Raw genomic sequence first — 14,915 nt, 5'->3', positions numbered from 1 at the left:
CCACACTCACCAAAGCATAACACATATACCCACGGAAAAGCACAGTTGCACATAAACTTAATGTCACATGTAAAAAAGATGTTGCATATATACAGTGTGCACAATGGTTACGTACAATGATGATGTGACAGAACACTTTACACAATTTTGCACGAGATGTGTGTATACAAAAATGGTCATGTATACGAGAGCACACACACACACACAGAAACCACGGGCACCTTTATTCTATGTGCATTAAATAAATACTTCTGATGGCCTGGCTACAAGAACCAGGCTGGTCGAAAATTAAGCCATACGCGTCCATGAGCCACAGACAGGAAACAGCATGACCACCGTCGAAGCAACTCTTCTTCTCTAAGGAAGAACAACTCCTCTGGCCTAGTAGTGGTCGCTAGAGCCGCGCCGACGACACACGCGTTGCAAGCCATGGTAGTCAAACGTCTCACGATGACCAGAGACTCGCCGATAATTGCGGACCGCGGTTGTAGTACTCACTTCCTTACGAATGAAGCGTGTGCCCGTGAGCACGCCACGTCGTCCGCTCATAAGACCAGCGTTGACAGATAGAACCTTGGCGTATGGTGACAGTGCCTGCTTGAGGACTTCGTTCGGAGCGAAGGACGGCAAAAACAGGCAGGTTACGTTGGTGACCTGCAGGCTGACGGGAACGACAGGACAACGCTCACCACCGATGACTAGGCAGCCAGCATCGACGATTAGAGTCATCCAAGCCTGCTCTTGACGGTGACTTGGAAGTTGAGGCCTCCCATGTGCTGAGCGCAGTAGTCCCCACAGAGGACAACCATTGAGGCCATCGCGTCGACGACGGTCTCGGGACCATTCTCCGTAGGGACCACAACATCGAAGACGTGGGCCTTCGAGGGAGTCCTCGATGCTTTAGGAGCCATGGTATAAGAGGTGGACGTCCCCGACGTGGAACACGCAGGGACGTCAGCCGAAACTCTTAACTCTTGTTCCGATCTTCTTCTTCTTTCCACGGCAAAAAATGCTGATGATCCTTTCAGCAGGGGAAAGCTGCGATCACGGTCACTTGCCTTGCTTCTGCCGCTTCTACATCTAAAACTACCATCTGAGCATGGTGCACGTCAACTGAGGGAGTCAAAATTTATTTTGGCCACCTGGTGACGTTTTTCTGTGCGCAAAGCATGCGAAACAAAGCAAGGCGCACAAGCGTTTCTGCCTCCATCACATATTCTAGTGCCAGTACCGCGGCGGGGAAATGAACCCGCCACGTAGTGCCGCACCGAGCCCAGCATGAGGTCAACAATTCAGTCCTGGGCCCCTTCGTAGTTGGCGCCCGTGACGGAAGTGCAGCTGCTGTGGCGGTCTGCTGTTAACGAGTATGATCGAGACAGGTGCATTTCACTGAAGTCGTATTGTGAAAGCGCCGTTGTGCGGTGCGTGACTATAGCCGATGAGCTGGCTTTCCGTTGCAGGCATCATTACCTTTATTGTTGCGCTCGAACGTGGCTGTTGAGTCGCTGGGTAGCTCTACGCTAAAGCTCCAAGATAGCACTTAAAAGCAACTTTTAAAATGTGGTGCATAGCGCAAGCTCTTCAATCACTTGGCACATGATGAACTTCAAAGAGGGGGTACCAGCGAAACACAAAGGACGCGCACACAAGGAAACAGCGTTAGACTCGGACGGACGCAGCAGTCCGTGTCTAACGCGTTTTCCTTGTGCGCGCGTCCTTTGTGGTTCGCTGGAACACCCTTTTTCACGTTCTTTCATATTTCTCTCAGCGCCGGAAGGTTCTCCCACTGAGACAAAAAGACGACGAAGGAATATCGTGCGAGCTTACTTGTACCTTTCAGCATGTACAGGTTTGTTGCACTAAATTGAGCTGTAGTTTTACGTGCCCAAATGCCAAAGGACTGTGCCGCCATCACCAAGAGGCTTTTGAAAGGTTTAAGTACTCAGCACAGGCTCAATATGCCGTATCCGTTCTGCTGGACACAGCTCGACCACAGACGGTTAGACGCAAAGGATACAAACCCCAGTTGCTCGGGTCCATGGTATCGTAAACCAAAAAGCACCTGCTGACGCAGAGGCCCTAGTGGGGCGCCGTCTATTGTAGGCTTGTGTAATAATTCGACTTTATTTATCCATTATACAGGAAAAACCTAAAAATCGCGTTGAATACAAAAAATTCGGGCAGGTTACATTTGTTCGTCCGTGTCGTATGCATGTCAGCTGTCATGGTTTCCACTGAGTCTGATATGATGACGTAATTGTTGCCAGCCAGACATTCCAGTAGATCACATGGGAAATTACACTTTTTTGGTTGTAAAGAGAGGCGCCCGGGCAGCAAAGGGCGTAGGCGCAGTAGCTATTTTTTTTAATTTGCAGATAACACGATCTAAATGCTGCAGACATGACTTCACACCACTTCACAACTGAAATAAACAATTTCTCTCATCACACAGCAACCGACCCTAAGTGGCCAGATGTCGGTCTTGGCTTCCGCAGATTGAGAGCTGCGTGATACTCGTAATAGTTGCAGCCTAATGCAGTGACTAGGTGTTTGACGATTCACACAATAGGCGGACTTGGTTCCTTCAATTTACTTAAGTGCCGCTTCTGTCGCAGCACGTTGGCGCAGAATCACGTTGCACTGTTTGCATTTAGTAATCTATAAGAGCGGAAAAACCATTTATGCAGAACATATCACAATGTAGACGACTAAATATGTTATGTTAAGAGGTAATGACAATCATGCCATCTGAAGATGTGCGCATAATTTAAAGATTACAAACAAGGTAAATAAGTACTTTCTGTATCACCACACAAGTAGTAAACTAAAGTTGCCTTCGTGGCGAGAGACGAAAAACGACCGAACGCCATGAGGCTCATGTTCCTTTATTGCGCCACATTTTTTTTCTCATTAGTAGCGTGGACAATATCAGCTAGGACTCACTGTGTATACCTCGATTTACACCTGTCCATTCTCGATTAAGAATTCTTTTGCGCAGGTGCTAGCCACTGGGAGATCATGCAGGATGGCTGCATGGTGCACCTGTCGAAACACGTTGGAGATGAGGAAGGCACAACAAAATTTCCGACAAGCACTGGACTCGTGAGTCATAACGCATAAGCTAGAATCTCTTTGTCGATATTGGCAGTGAAGGTGATGCTTATGCCGTTTATAGCAATTTGTCATGCAGGTCACTGGCCTGAATGCCAGGGCCAACGGAAAATATCAGGCGACAGATAACTTGCACTGAGGCGCAGTCTCTGGTCCAACTGTGATTGAAGGCACAAAGAAAGAATATCAGGAATTTAGACATTTTGTCTCAATTGAAATGTACAATATTAAGGAACAGCGAAATGCAAGAGCACAAAACGCTACTTCCCGCACGTTGGAGCGAGACTCGCACCTTCCCCACTACCTGCGCGATACTCTACCAATTAGGCTATGGTGGCGGCCGTAGCTCAGTGGCGACTCCATCCACGATCTTGTTTATTTATGTATATGCAGCATAGATCTGGCCCTGGCCGTGTTAGCCAACGCCATTCGTGATCGTGGTCGATCATGCGGCAGATTATTTTAAACAATAGGCGTGCCGTGGTGCACGAGCTGTAGGAGTAGCCAACTGGCCAGTTAAACCTCGCGTGCTGCCTGAAGCCATTGATGCTGCCATAGTCGAGGTATTTGTTACGAATGAACGGGAAGGGCAAATAAATCTCAGTCTGCTTACTTTGACGGAAAGATGGCCGCAACCTTAGCTAAACCGGTAAAGCCCAAACAATGTGGGAGGTGTGGCTTGAGCTGTCACTGGCGACAGGGCATCTTTTCGCCCACTCACATTGCTGTGGTCATAGTATTTATTGTGTTTTATTAAAATCCCGCAAATTTCCCCGGTGTTTTCCTTGTTTTCGTTGTCTTGTGGTTCCACATTTCTTGTAGCGAAAAATGAAGCCGCTCGGTTTAAATTTTTCTTGCAGGAATTATGCCTTGTATGTTGAATAGGGTGTAGCCATGAAACGTTCTTCTTTGCTGGTGCGCGTAAACAGTGCTGGGCAGTCACCTCTATTGCTGGTTTAAATCTTGTAAAATTTCAACATTTGCGACACAATGAACCTCAGAAGACAAGGCTTTGATAGAACGGCAATACGAGCACCGCAGTTTCTACAGAATGGCCTCAGACGCCTATCGTAATTGTGTTCCGCGCACTGAGTGGTAAGAAAACTGATTTAGGAAAATATACGCTCCACATCTGGCGTGCAGAGCTCCGGATCAACGGCTATGCTAGGTCGCATCAATTGAAGACATAGCTCTGGAGTGGCACGGACAAGAAAGACGACAGGACGTTCGCCTAAACCTAAACTTTCTTGAGCGTGCCATCCTGCGCTATGACTTATATTGATGCAACTAACCAACTAGCCTGCAAATCTGCACTCTTTGATTGTATGCTAAGTTTCTCCGATGTCTTACATAACTTCGCGTAGGATACCTGCCTACTCATACGATCGAACGAATGCTTTCTGAAGTAAGGCTCGAAATTAATTAATACATGAACAGTAAAAAAAGATATAACTGTTCACTCACATTGGCCTTGGAATTGCGTGTGTTTTATTTTTAAATTACGGGATTTTGCATACCAAAACCACGCTCTGATTGTGAGGCACGCTGTAGTGGGAGATTCCAAAAAAAACTTGGACCACCCGGCGTTCTTCAACACGCCCCTAAATCTAAGTTCACGTTTGTTCTCGCGTTTTGCCCCCCCAAAAAATGCGACTGCCGTGGCCGGGATTCGATTCTGCCATCTGGAGTACTTAGCAGCCCGACACCACAATCACTAAACGACTGCGGCGAGTAGTGTCGGTGAGCATGTGCGCGTGTACCCGACGGGATGTACTTGGCGTTGCGCTTCTAAGGTCAAGGGAATGGGATCGAATCCAGGTCACGGCGGCCGAGTTTCGATAGCTAGGAAATTCAGTAACGCCCCGTGTCCTTTATCGGGTGCACGTAAAGGAAACCGGGGTGGTCCCAATTAATCCATTCCCGCCGTGGTTGCGCAGTGGCTATGGTGTGCGATGCTGAGCACGAGTCGCGCGATCGAATCCCGGCTACGGCGGCCGCATTTCGTTGGGGGCGAAACGACACTTGTGCCTAAATTTAGGTGCTCGTTAAAAAACCTCAGGTGGTCCAAATTTCGGGAGTCCTCCACTGCGGCGTGCCTCATGATCAGAAAGTGGTTTTGGCATGTAAAACCCAACATTTAAATATATTATTCCGCAGTACCGCCCTTTCTTATTCTGCGTCCCGTCATTTAAGCTGTTTGCTCAGTACGCGTTTGTACCAACAAGCCTGGCTAGCCACTTTTCTGAAGCTCATAATCACATCAATACTTTGGCACGCCAAATGCGCGCATTTGTTTGTTTTATTTTTGTGTGTGTCCCTAAGTCTGTGTGTGTGCGTGCGTGTTTGTGTGTGTGTTTTGTGTGACACTTGCCCTTTACCCCTGCCATCGTATTTTTTCTTGACGTTCGCGTATTCATTCGAGCAAGGAACCAACAATGAACCAACAGTGGCGCTGCAGGGGCGTTAGATACGCGCGTCCCGTCACATGTGGTGAAGTGTCCTTCGACTTTACCCAAGGAGGTACGCTGCTCCTCAACGAAGCGTTCACCGGGCTACCGCTCCCTGTGCCACCCCGCATCTATGCCGCTGCTTCACTGCTTGTTTGCCGCAGTGTTTGCAAGCTCGTCCGTCACGCATCACAGTTCTTCCACTACCGCTTAGCCTGCGGCCTTCTCTCGTGCCTCTTGAAGATTCGCACATAATCCCTTGCTGTTTGCCGCGATGTAATCTTATTGAAATGGCGTCCAACGTTGAATGTTGCTTATTCGAGCACGGTATTGCAATCGGTGCCCTTTATTCAGCAAACTGAGTTAGACAAGGAATCAAGAATATATTCTCCTAACACGGCTTTAATTTCTCCGAGAATCGCCAAGTGAACAACTTGCATGCTTAGGCTTCGCTAACTCACGCAACCTAATCTACTCGCCAGCGGCCAACCGAGAATGAAACTTTATAGCAGCGTGCGGTAATGATCTGTATTGTTAATCGTCATGTACTCAGAAAATTTTAAAGCTTCTTGGTGGGCAGGTTGGTGCATGACTATGTTAGGAAGAGCTGCGCGTATAGAAAGATGAACCAAGGTAACTGCGTTCTTTCCGTCTATTTAATTTTCTCTTGTGTTCGTGCTTTTATGCACACAACTCTTCCTAACCTAAGATACTCATAAAAACTTGTCATAACTCGTCGTACTGAACTAACACACTCACATAAGAGAAGCGTACTTTTTAAATAAGGCGTACAGTTCAGTCGGTCTGCGTCGTCTCGGAAACAATAGTACAACTGGCGGCTAGGGTGAGACTTTTCGCTGCCATCTAGTCCAGATTGCACGCCTGATTTCAAGCAAACAATTTCTATTCGAAATTGGACGCGCAGGCAGACCGCTTCCTTGGTGTCATTTCCGCCAGCAAGCGCCGCGTCGTAAGATTTCGCGTTGATGCAGTTAGGCATAGCGTTGGCCACGCGCCTTGGGCTCCTTACATTTGCGCTCACGAGTTTACACGATACATAAGAAAAATAAACAACGTGGTTTACGTTACAGGATGTCTCTCGGTTTACTGGGGCGTGCGCATGTAGCATTTCTGTTGCAATCAGTGGCCGCTCAATCTCCTGCTCAGCAATGAACCATGTTGAGTAGACATTGCATACTCATTACTGAGGACAGACACACCGCAAAAAAATAAGCAATCATGCGTAGCGAAACGAAAGGGTACCACTTATTCTCCGTATTTGCTCCTCTGAAGCGTAACATGAAGAGTCCGATAGTTGGTCACGCATGATATTCAGACTATGAGACAAGATTGTTTTGAGGCCAAAGAAATACGCAAGGGAAGCAGTTCTCCTGTAGCACTCTAAAGGATGTAGTTCCTCCACATTTTTTTCTTGTCATTTTAAGGCTGCACGCCAAGTTGAAGACTTCATGAAAAAAAAGGGAGCGCTACGAAGACGAGGACGAAAGAACAAGTACGACAGACAAGGCGACAGACAAGCGCCTTGTCTGTCGTACTTGTTGTTCTTTCGTCCTCGTCTTCGTAGCGCTCTCTTTTTTTCATCAAGTATGCTCAACCAACTCGCCCACATCAAGCTTCTGCTGCTTCAAGTTGAAGACGCAACCTCCTTTCTTTAAGAGGTTTATTTTTGGCCTTTTGTCTGTTCTTTCTTTTTTTCGGTAATTTAGTGTTCGAAGAAGGGGTATGCCAAAAAATCTTTGATAACAGTTTATGCCTATCACAGATTTGATCGGCAAAAGCTCTCTCATTGGCGACACCCTACGCTTAAAACATGTTCTTTACGCTGTCTTGGCTTTTTATGTGCTAAAATAACTACGAGATTTTCTTTTTGTGTCGTGTATATGCACGGTAGCTTGCTCATTTGCAGAAGTAGCTAGAATTTCACCAAGATGGGAGTGCGAAGGCGAAGGAAAGGAAGGTTTGTCAGGAATCAATCCGCGATAGTTACCATGCACGAGAAACGAGGGGATAGCAGTGGTTCAAGAAATACGTTGCTGTTTGGTTATTGATGTGCAAGGAGGGTGCAGTATTCCGGAGTGAAAATGTACAATGGAAGGAAGCAAATTTAAATCTTGGGACTGCGCTGAACGATGTCTTGCCCTTAACGAGCGTTTCAAGGGTACGACTTGGACCTTGTGATTCTCGAGTTTGCTCTATCTGAGGCTGTCAGTCACTTCAACAATGTCAAGAAATACACACTTGATAAGTGGAAACTAGTCAGAATAGAACAGGGCCTTTACACAACAAAAACTTGTCTTCAGCTTTACTGGTCACTTCAATGTGAGGGAATCCCGCTACAGTACCGGTCGCTCAAAAAAGCTGTAGAAATAATGAGCCGCACCATTACCTAAGTCATGCAGAAGGCAAGAACCAGAAGTATATAAACTACGAATTTGATTAATTTTACCTCTCCTGAATATTTATTAGAATTGGTGCAGCAGCTGGAATCGGTGCAGCATTTATTGGAATTGGTGCAGCTGAATAACAATACCAATTCACAAATCTGGAGATGTTCATACACCTGACAACTATCGGCCCATATCTTTAACCTGCATATGTTGCAAAATGCTCGAGCACATAATCACTTCCCACGTGTACAGCCACCTAGAAGCTCATAATTTCTTTTTTTCTAATCAGCATGGTTTTAGGAAGGGATTTCCTTGTGACACGCAATTGTCTGTACTAACGACTGACTTGCACTTTAACATGGACTGCAACCTTCAAACTGACTGTCGCTTTCTTGACTTTTCTAAAGCTTTTGACCGCGTGCCCCACTGTCGCCTAATTTCTAAATTATCTGCCCTACGACTTGACTCTTTAACATTAACCTGGATTCGTAATTTTCTTTCTTTTCGAAAACAGTTTACTGTTGTTAACAATTTCTCTTCCCCGCCTTCTTCTGTTAGCTCTGGTGTGCCACAAGGCAGCGTCCTCGGCCCCTTACTCTTCTTAATCTACATTAACGACTTACTCACCCAGATTACTTCCTGCATGCGCCTTTTTGCCGATGACTGCATAATCTACCGTCCTATTCACACGATTGACGATCACTTGAAACTTCAAGCAGATCTTAACCTTATCGCTAACTGGTGTAACAAATGGGCCATGACACTAAACTTTACAAAGTGCGAGGTGATGTGCTCGAGACGAAAATGGGTAAATTCTAAATATTCGTATCATCTTAATAACACTATGCTTTCCCACACTTCATCATATAAGTACCTTGGTGTTGTTCTTACAGAGAATCTTTCATGGGCCCCACACATCACTTCTACATGCGCCAAGGCATCCCGTTCTCTTCGCTATCTACGACGCAACTTGCGAAATGCCCCGCCAAACATTCGAAAACTCGCTTTCCAAACATTCATTTTGCCACAGTTAGAATTCGCCTCCCCAATTTGGTCCCTTCATCACGATTACCTAATAAATATGACAGAAATGATACAAAACAGAGCAGCCCGGTTCATATCCCGTAACTACAGTATAAACTCAAGCATTACAAACATTAAACTAGACCTACTGTTTCCGCCATTAGATATCCGGCGCAACATCGCTCTTCTGTGCTTATTATACAAATATATTTACACTAATAAATGAACCCGGTTACAACTACAAATACCCCACTCTTTTTCACGCAGATTACATAACCAGTTCAGTTTCATGCGCATATACGGTAAAACAAATGCATTCAAGTCATCTGCACTACCACGTGCCATTCGTCTCTGGAATGCCCTCCCTGATAAGGTAGCCTCCATATCTAATGCCAACATGTTCCGCTCTCAGTTACTGATGCTTTTCCCATTTAATACCGTTCACGAGTGACCAATCTAGTGTATGTTATCGTGCATTTTTGCTATGTTGTATATCATTTTCATAAACGGTATTCCTTTGCTCTGTTAACAGTAACAAGTGTTCGTGTGCCTTCACACATTGCTTTGTATTCCTAGTGCCTTCAATATTGTGTAATACGGTAATCTTTTTATAGCACTGATCCTGTTGGAAATTTGTACTTTTTATACCTTTACTGTTCAATATGCCCCCCTTACTTAATGCCCTGCCATAGGGCCTGTATGGTTCTTTTGAATAAATAAATAAATAAATAAATAAATAAATAACATTCTTTAAATTTTCGCTAAACCAATTTTCTGCATCTATTTCGTAAGCGAATAAGCATAGCTACTTTTCTTATAAAAAGTTTTCAAAGACGCTTTCATACTTACTTCACACATACCTGGCTGGGCAACGAAGCTCCAAAAATTTTTGATATGGCTTGATTTTTATTGCCAGGATTGACAACTAAAAACATCTTTTTTTGTGCATTTTTCTTTCAGCTCTCCTCGCATCTCGTTAGTTTCTGTTCGTTGCTCAGATCATGTAACTCATATGTTAGTGCCAAAAATCATTTGAGGGCGAGCGGAATTTGGGTTGTAAATGCCGGCCTCACAACCACATCTGTTAAGAATTTTTAAAGATGTTATATTGAGAAATTTAAATGTTATATATAACACTTCAATTTGCCTACAAAGATGTTCTGGATAAGATGACTAAGAATAGTCTTGTGCTTTTCCTAAACAACTATTTTTTCTAGTAGGCAACTTGCCCTAAAAGGCAGCACAATGGATGATTCAAGTTCCTATTTGTGAATTCAGTGCATGCTGCAGTGCAGCCTTTATTGTCGCATAATATTGAAACAGTTGGTCCGGCGTAGTGCTCAAAGTTAATTAAGGTTTTATTAAGCCCGTTCTCTAAATGTGTTGTCCCCATTCACATCTTTACAAGAAATCTTTGTGCTATGTTTACAGGATCCGCTTTTGAACCACTTTGTTTTGATGGAAGTCGGTACAATAGCACACTACACCGGGGTATACAGCGGCACGAGCGAGTGAGTGCTTATGTGTGCATAAATATTTTAATTTGCGACCACCGGTGTTTTGTGAATATCGTCATTTACGCTATAATAGACGGATTGTTGGCGCCAATGGGGCTTAGCAATAAGAACTGGCGCTAAAATACCCTGAATTTACATTTTCCTGTCTCATCACTAGCTTCTGAGCCATGTTCTCAAGTAACTTGTACTCTCTCGTTGCAAAATTTACTTGCCTATTTTTTAGCCTCAAAGCGTAGTTTTCTACAGCCTTGCTTCCAACTTCGCAAGAATGCGCCCCTCGCATAGGTTTCCTGCACTTGAGTGATCAATTTACTCACAGCGCACATGCAAACTTCCCGCGTACATTATTTCTAACTTATAGGGATTAATGAAAGAAGTACTTTGGAATATTTACGCGCGCCGCTGTGAACTAGAGGCGAATCAGATTTCGTGAAAGCTAACCATCCCGTAATGCCCTGTCAGTGACATGCGACACTTTGAACTGTTGCAGAAAGCTAGGTCTCTTCTTCTGCTGCTGCGGCTTGGTTTACATTAGCGATGAACAGCCATAATATTCCATATAACAAAACTTCAAGCCAATACAGTTAACCCCCGTTCACACAAAACTGTAAAAACAGGAAAACATTTAGATAAGCAGAGTTTCGAATACGCGAAATCACGAAAGTATAATCGCGTTGGTCGGCATAGACAACATGAACCCTTCCCAAATACAGCTAGCAATATTTTTGGTCATTGTGGCGTGCATCTTCACCAGAGACTGTTACGGGGCGAATACAGCACGCTAGGCACATCGTCAAGATGATTGACCCTAATGCAATACTTGAAGCCAAATATCCAAGAAGAACAGTTCTTTGACATCCAAATACCTAACACTGCTACTTTCTGCATCATAATGAATGCCGGACAATTTAACTTCGACAACCGAAACTACGGAAGACCGCAATTGTCATACCTTTATCAGCAGCCCACGAGTCGTGAGGCATTTACACCTCACCGTCGCATGAGCACGAAGTGAGCGCCCTGTTGCAGCTGCGATCTCACTGAAACGCGTGGGCAGGTGTGCTGTCTTCTTTCGGTGCAGCGCGTTGGCTGATTACGGCCGACGACGTGGCTGTTCATCGTGGGCTTTCGCAGTGCGAGCCGCAGCTAGTCCAGCGCCGGGAACGTGAATTCATCACTTGGTCACGTTAGTTTTCTTGCCATCCATAGTTAACGATGGACGCCGGATATTCCGTTTCATGGGGCATAATAGGTTTTGTCTTAAAGTGGCCCTGAACAACCCCTCGAGCTTGGTGAAATAACATAGTCCGCGGGTAGCATGCGCCACTGCGAACATCTCAGGCAAGTGTTGGTGTCGTACGCAGTGAGTGGTGCTCGCAAGCAGGTGACGAAGTCACCTTGCTCTCAAACGTCCTCTTTTTGACAAAAAGCGCTGTCCTCACTTCCTTCTTGATGCTTTTATCCCTCATTACCTTTGACTGTTGCTATCGGCCGATAGCTGACATCGCGCTGCAGTCGGCTACATGGCGTACATACAGCCGCAGCCGCAGGGTGCTTCCCCGAGTCCACTGGTTAGGAGCAGTGCGTATCGGTGAGCTAATAGTCATCGCGTCGTAGGCACAAAAGGCGGAAGTCGTGGCATCTCCAAAATCAAATTTGAACTGTGCGCCAGCGTGACGTTTAGGAGGCAGAGAATTGTTGGCACGCCTCACTGCGCCGTAGACTTCGCAGTGCAACGCATTGAAGTAGGAACGGGAGCACAGCGGAGGCTGTGTTTGATTGCGAGTAAATTCGCTTCTGCTGAACGCATTCAAGTACTTCTTGCGGAAAAGAGTTTCGGAAATAGCCTATTTTCACTTCAAATGCCTGTGTCCACTTCCATAAAAAGTTGCTCACAGCCCCTTTAAAGGAAGTCCGACTTGTAGGCCACAATAAACTCGTCGTGCGCAGCTTTGCAAGTGCGCGAGCGGCGATAGAAAGAAGGGGGCGAAATAAGCGCGGCGGGGGGGGGGGGGGGGGAGGGGTCGTGGACCAGCGTAGCGACTGGCTCGGCTAGCAAGCTGCCGTGGAGTACAATGTCGACAAACATTTAAGTTTACTTGCGCAATTTGAAAATGCAAGCATGAGCGCTTGCTTGTTTAAGTTATTACCTTAAGTAAAAGGTGCACCTTAATCAACCTTGCTATTATTTGTACCAACCTTAATCCTCCTTAATTCAACTTATTCCACCAAAACATATTTAATCCACTTTAATCCTGCTTCATCCTCTTTGCTCTATTTTGCACCACCCTTAATCCGCTTCAATCCACCTTGCTCTTGCCTGTATGAATTCAATCAACCTTATGCCACTCTAATCCACCATAACCTACTTTAATCCACTTTAATACACCTTCACTCTCCTTGCTGTGATTCGCACCACCCTTAATGCACTGTAATCCAACTTATTCCACCTTGCCCTAACTTCTACGACTTTAAGCCACCTTAATCCACGTTTATTCACTGCACCGTGGGAATTGGCAGTCCGAGCCGCAGAATGCGCAGTGCCGGAAACGTGACGTCATCACTTGGTCACGTGGTATTTGGTACTATCGGGTGGTAAAGCCCGGACGCCAAACACCGGATTTTTTCATCATGGGGCATATCGGGCTTTCGAATTCGAAAAAAGTTAGTGCAAGCGACGGTGTCGACACTACGCCGTTGCCCTTTTTCTGGTATTACGGCGACAGCCTTATGCGCCCAATGAAGCGAACGATGCGGCCTCCAGCGTTAACTTCGGATGGCGAGAAAACTCGTACGTGACCAAGTGATGACGCCACATCCCTGGCTCTGGACCTGCTGTGGTTCGCACTGCAAAATACCACGTTGAACAGCCACGGCGTCGGCCGGACGCCGTGGCCCACACCCAAAAAAATAACCTGGCCCACTCCGAAAATAGATTAAGGTAGATTAAGACAGATTAAAGTGGACTTAGGTGACCTAAGATGGATTAAGGTAAAAGAACGCTGGCACAAATTCTCATGACTTGTTATAAATTATAACAAGTCATGAGATGCCAACAAGGACGGCAAGGGCACCATAGGTGAAATTCCACCTACTAATTATATTAATAAAATCTTTAATATGTGACAATGAAAGTGCATGGAAAAACAGCTTGCCGCAGGTAGCGAACGATCCCACGCCAACGCGTTACGCCTGTGACGCTCTAAACAACTGACCTACTCCGCCGCCGTTTCCCCGTCCACTTTCTTGGGTATATAAGTTTTTTCTATCACAACTAACCGTTGGAGTGTTACCCAGCGTCACCACTCACAAACCTTAGCGGCGGATTTGGGAACATCCTATCTGCCGCAGGCATCACGAGTAGGTGACCTTTTTGAATTAAGGCAACTGGCCAATAAGCCCACACATGCCACCTGAAGGCATCAATGTTGTCGGATCCTACACCCTCGTTATGTAAATGAGAAGAAAGGGGGTTAACTGAGGGGGTCCCATTTTTATTAATCATACCATGAGAAGCCAACAAAGGCGCCAAGGACAACACAGGGGAAATTACTTGTGCTTACTTATTGAATTAAAGAAATTATAAATTAATGGCAATGAAAGTGGATGAAAAAACAATTTGTCGCAGGTGGAGATCGATCCCACGTCTTTGCGTAATGCACGCGATGCTCTAACCAATTGAGCTATCGCGGCGCCGTTTTCCCGTCCACTTTCTTGGGTATTTATGTTTTACTGCAACAACTAACTCTTGGAGTGTTGCCCAACGCCACCACTCACAAACCTTGGCGGAGGATGTGGAATAGCATTTCTGCCACAGGCATCACGAGTACGTGATCTTTCTGAATGAAGGCAAATGGCCAATAAGCTCACACATGCTACCTAAAGCCATCAATGTTCTCGGATTCGAGACCCTCGTTATGTAAGGAATTAGAAGAAAGGGGGTTAACTGAGGGGTGCAATTTTTATTAATCACATCATCAGAAGCCAACGAACAAAGTCCCCAAGGACAACACAGGAGAAATTATTGTACTTACGTACCAATTGAATGATAGACTTGATAGGTTAATGGGAATAAAATTGGGTGTAAAAACAACTTGCCTTAGGTGGGAAACGATCCCTCATCTTCGCATTACGTTGAGCTTGGCGTCTTTGTTGGCTTCTCATGATATCATTATTAAAAATTGGGCCCCTCGGTTAACCCCCTTTCTTCTCGTTTCTTTCGAGGGTCTCGAATCTGGCAACATAGGTGTTTTCAGGTAGCACGTGTGTGCTTATTGGTCAGTTACCTTCATTAAACAAAATCACGTACTTGTGACGCCTGTGGTAGAAAGGATGTTCCACATCCGCCGCCAAGGTTTGTGAGAGGTGGCGCTTCCTAACAATCTCAGGATTATTTGTGGTAGTAAAAC

At 45.6% G+C, this 14,915-nt stretch overlaps 1 protein-coding gene across 2 annotated transcripts in view; it reads left to right on the top strand.

Moving 5' to 3' along the window:
* Positions 1-14,915, top strand: part of LOC126530661 (uncharacterized) — a 158,551-nt gene that overhangs the window by 96,986 nt on the left and 46,650 nt on the right. For both annotated transcript variants that reach the window (XM_050177928.3, XM_072287977.1), the window contains exons 5-6: positions 2,999-3,102; positions 10,421-10,500. In XM_050177928.3, the coding sequence (XP_050033885.2) occupies positions 2,999-3,102; positions 10,421-10,500 (184 nt within the window). The remainder of the gene's footprint in view (positions 1-2,998; positions 3,103-10,420; positions 10,501-14,915) is intronic.

This window comes from Dermacentor andersoni, chromosome 4 (assembly GCF_023375885.2).
Source record: "Dermacentor andersoni chromosome 4, qqDerAnde1_hic_scaffold, whole genome shotgun sequence".
In the NCBI taxonomy this organism is placed as follows: Eukaryota; Metazoa; Arthropoda; class Arachnida; order Ixodida; family Ixodidae; genus Dermacentor; species Dermacentor andersoni.
Note: the sequence above shows the minus strand (reverse complement) of the source record. Positions and strands in the feature narration are given on the sequence as shown.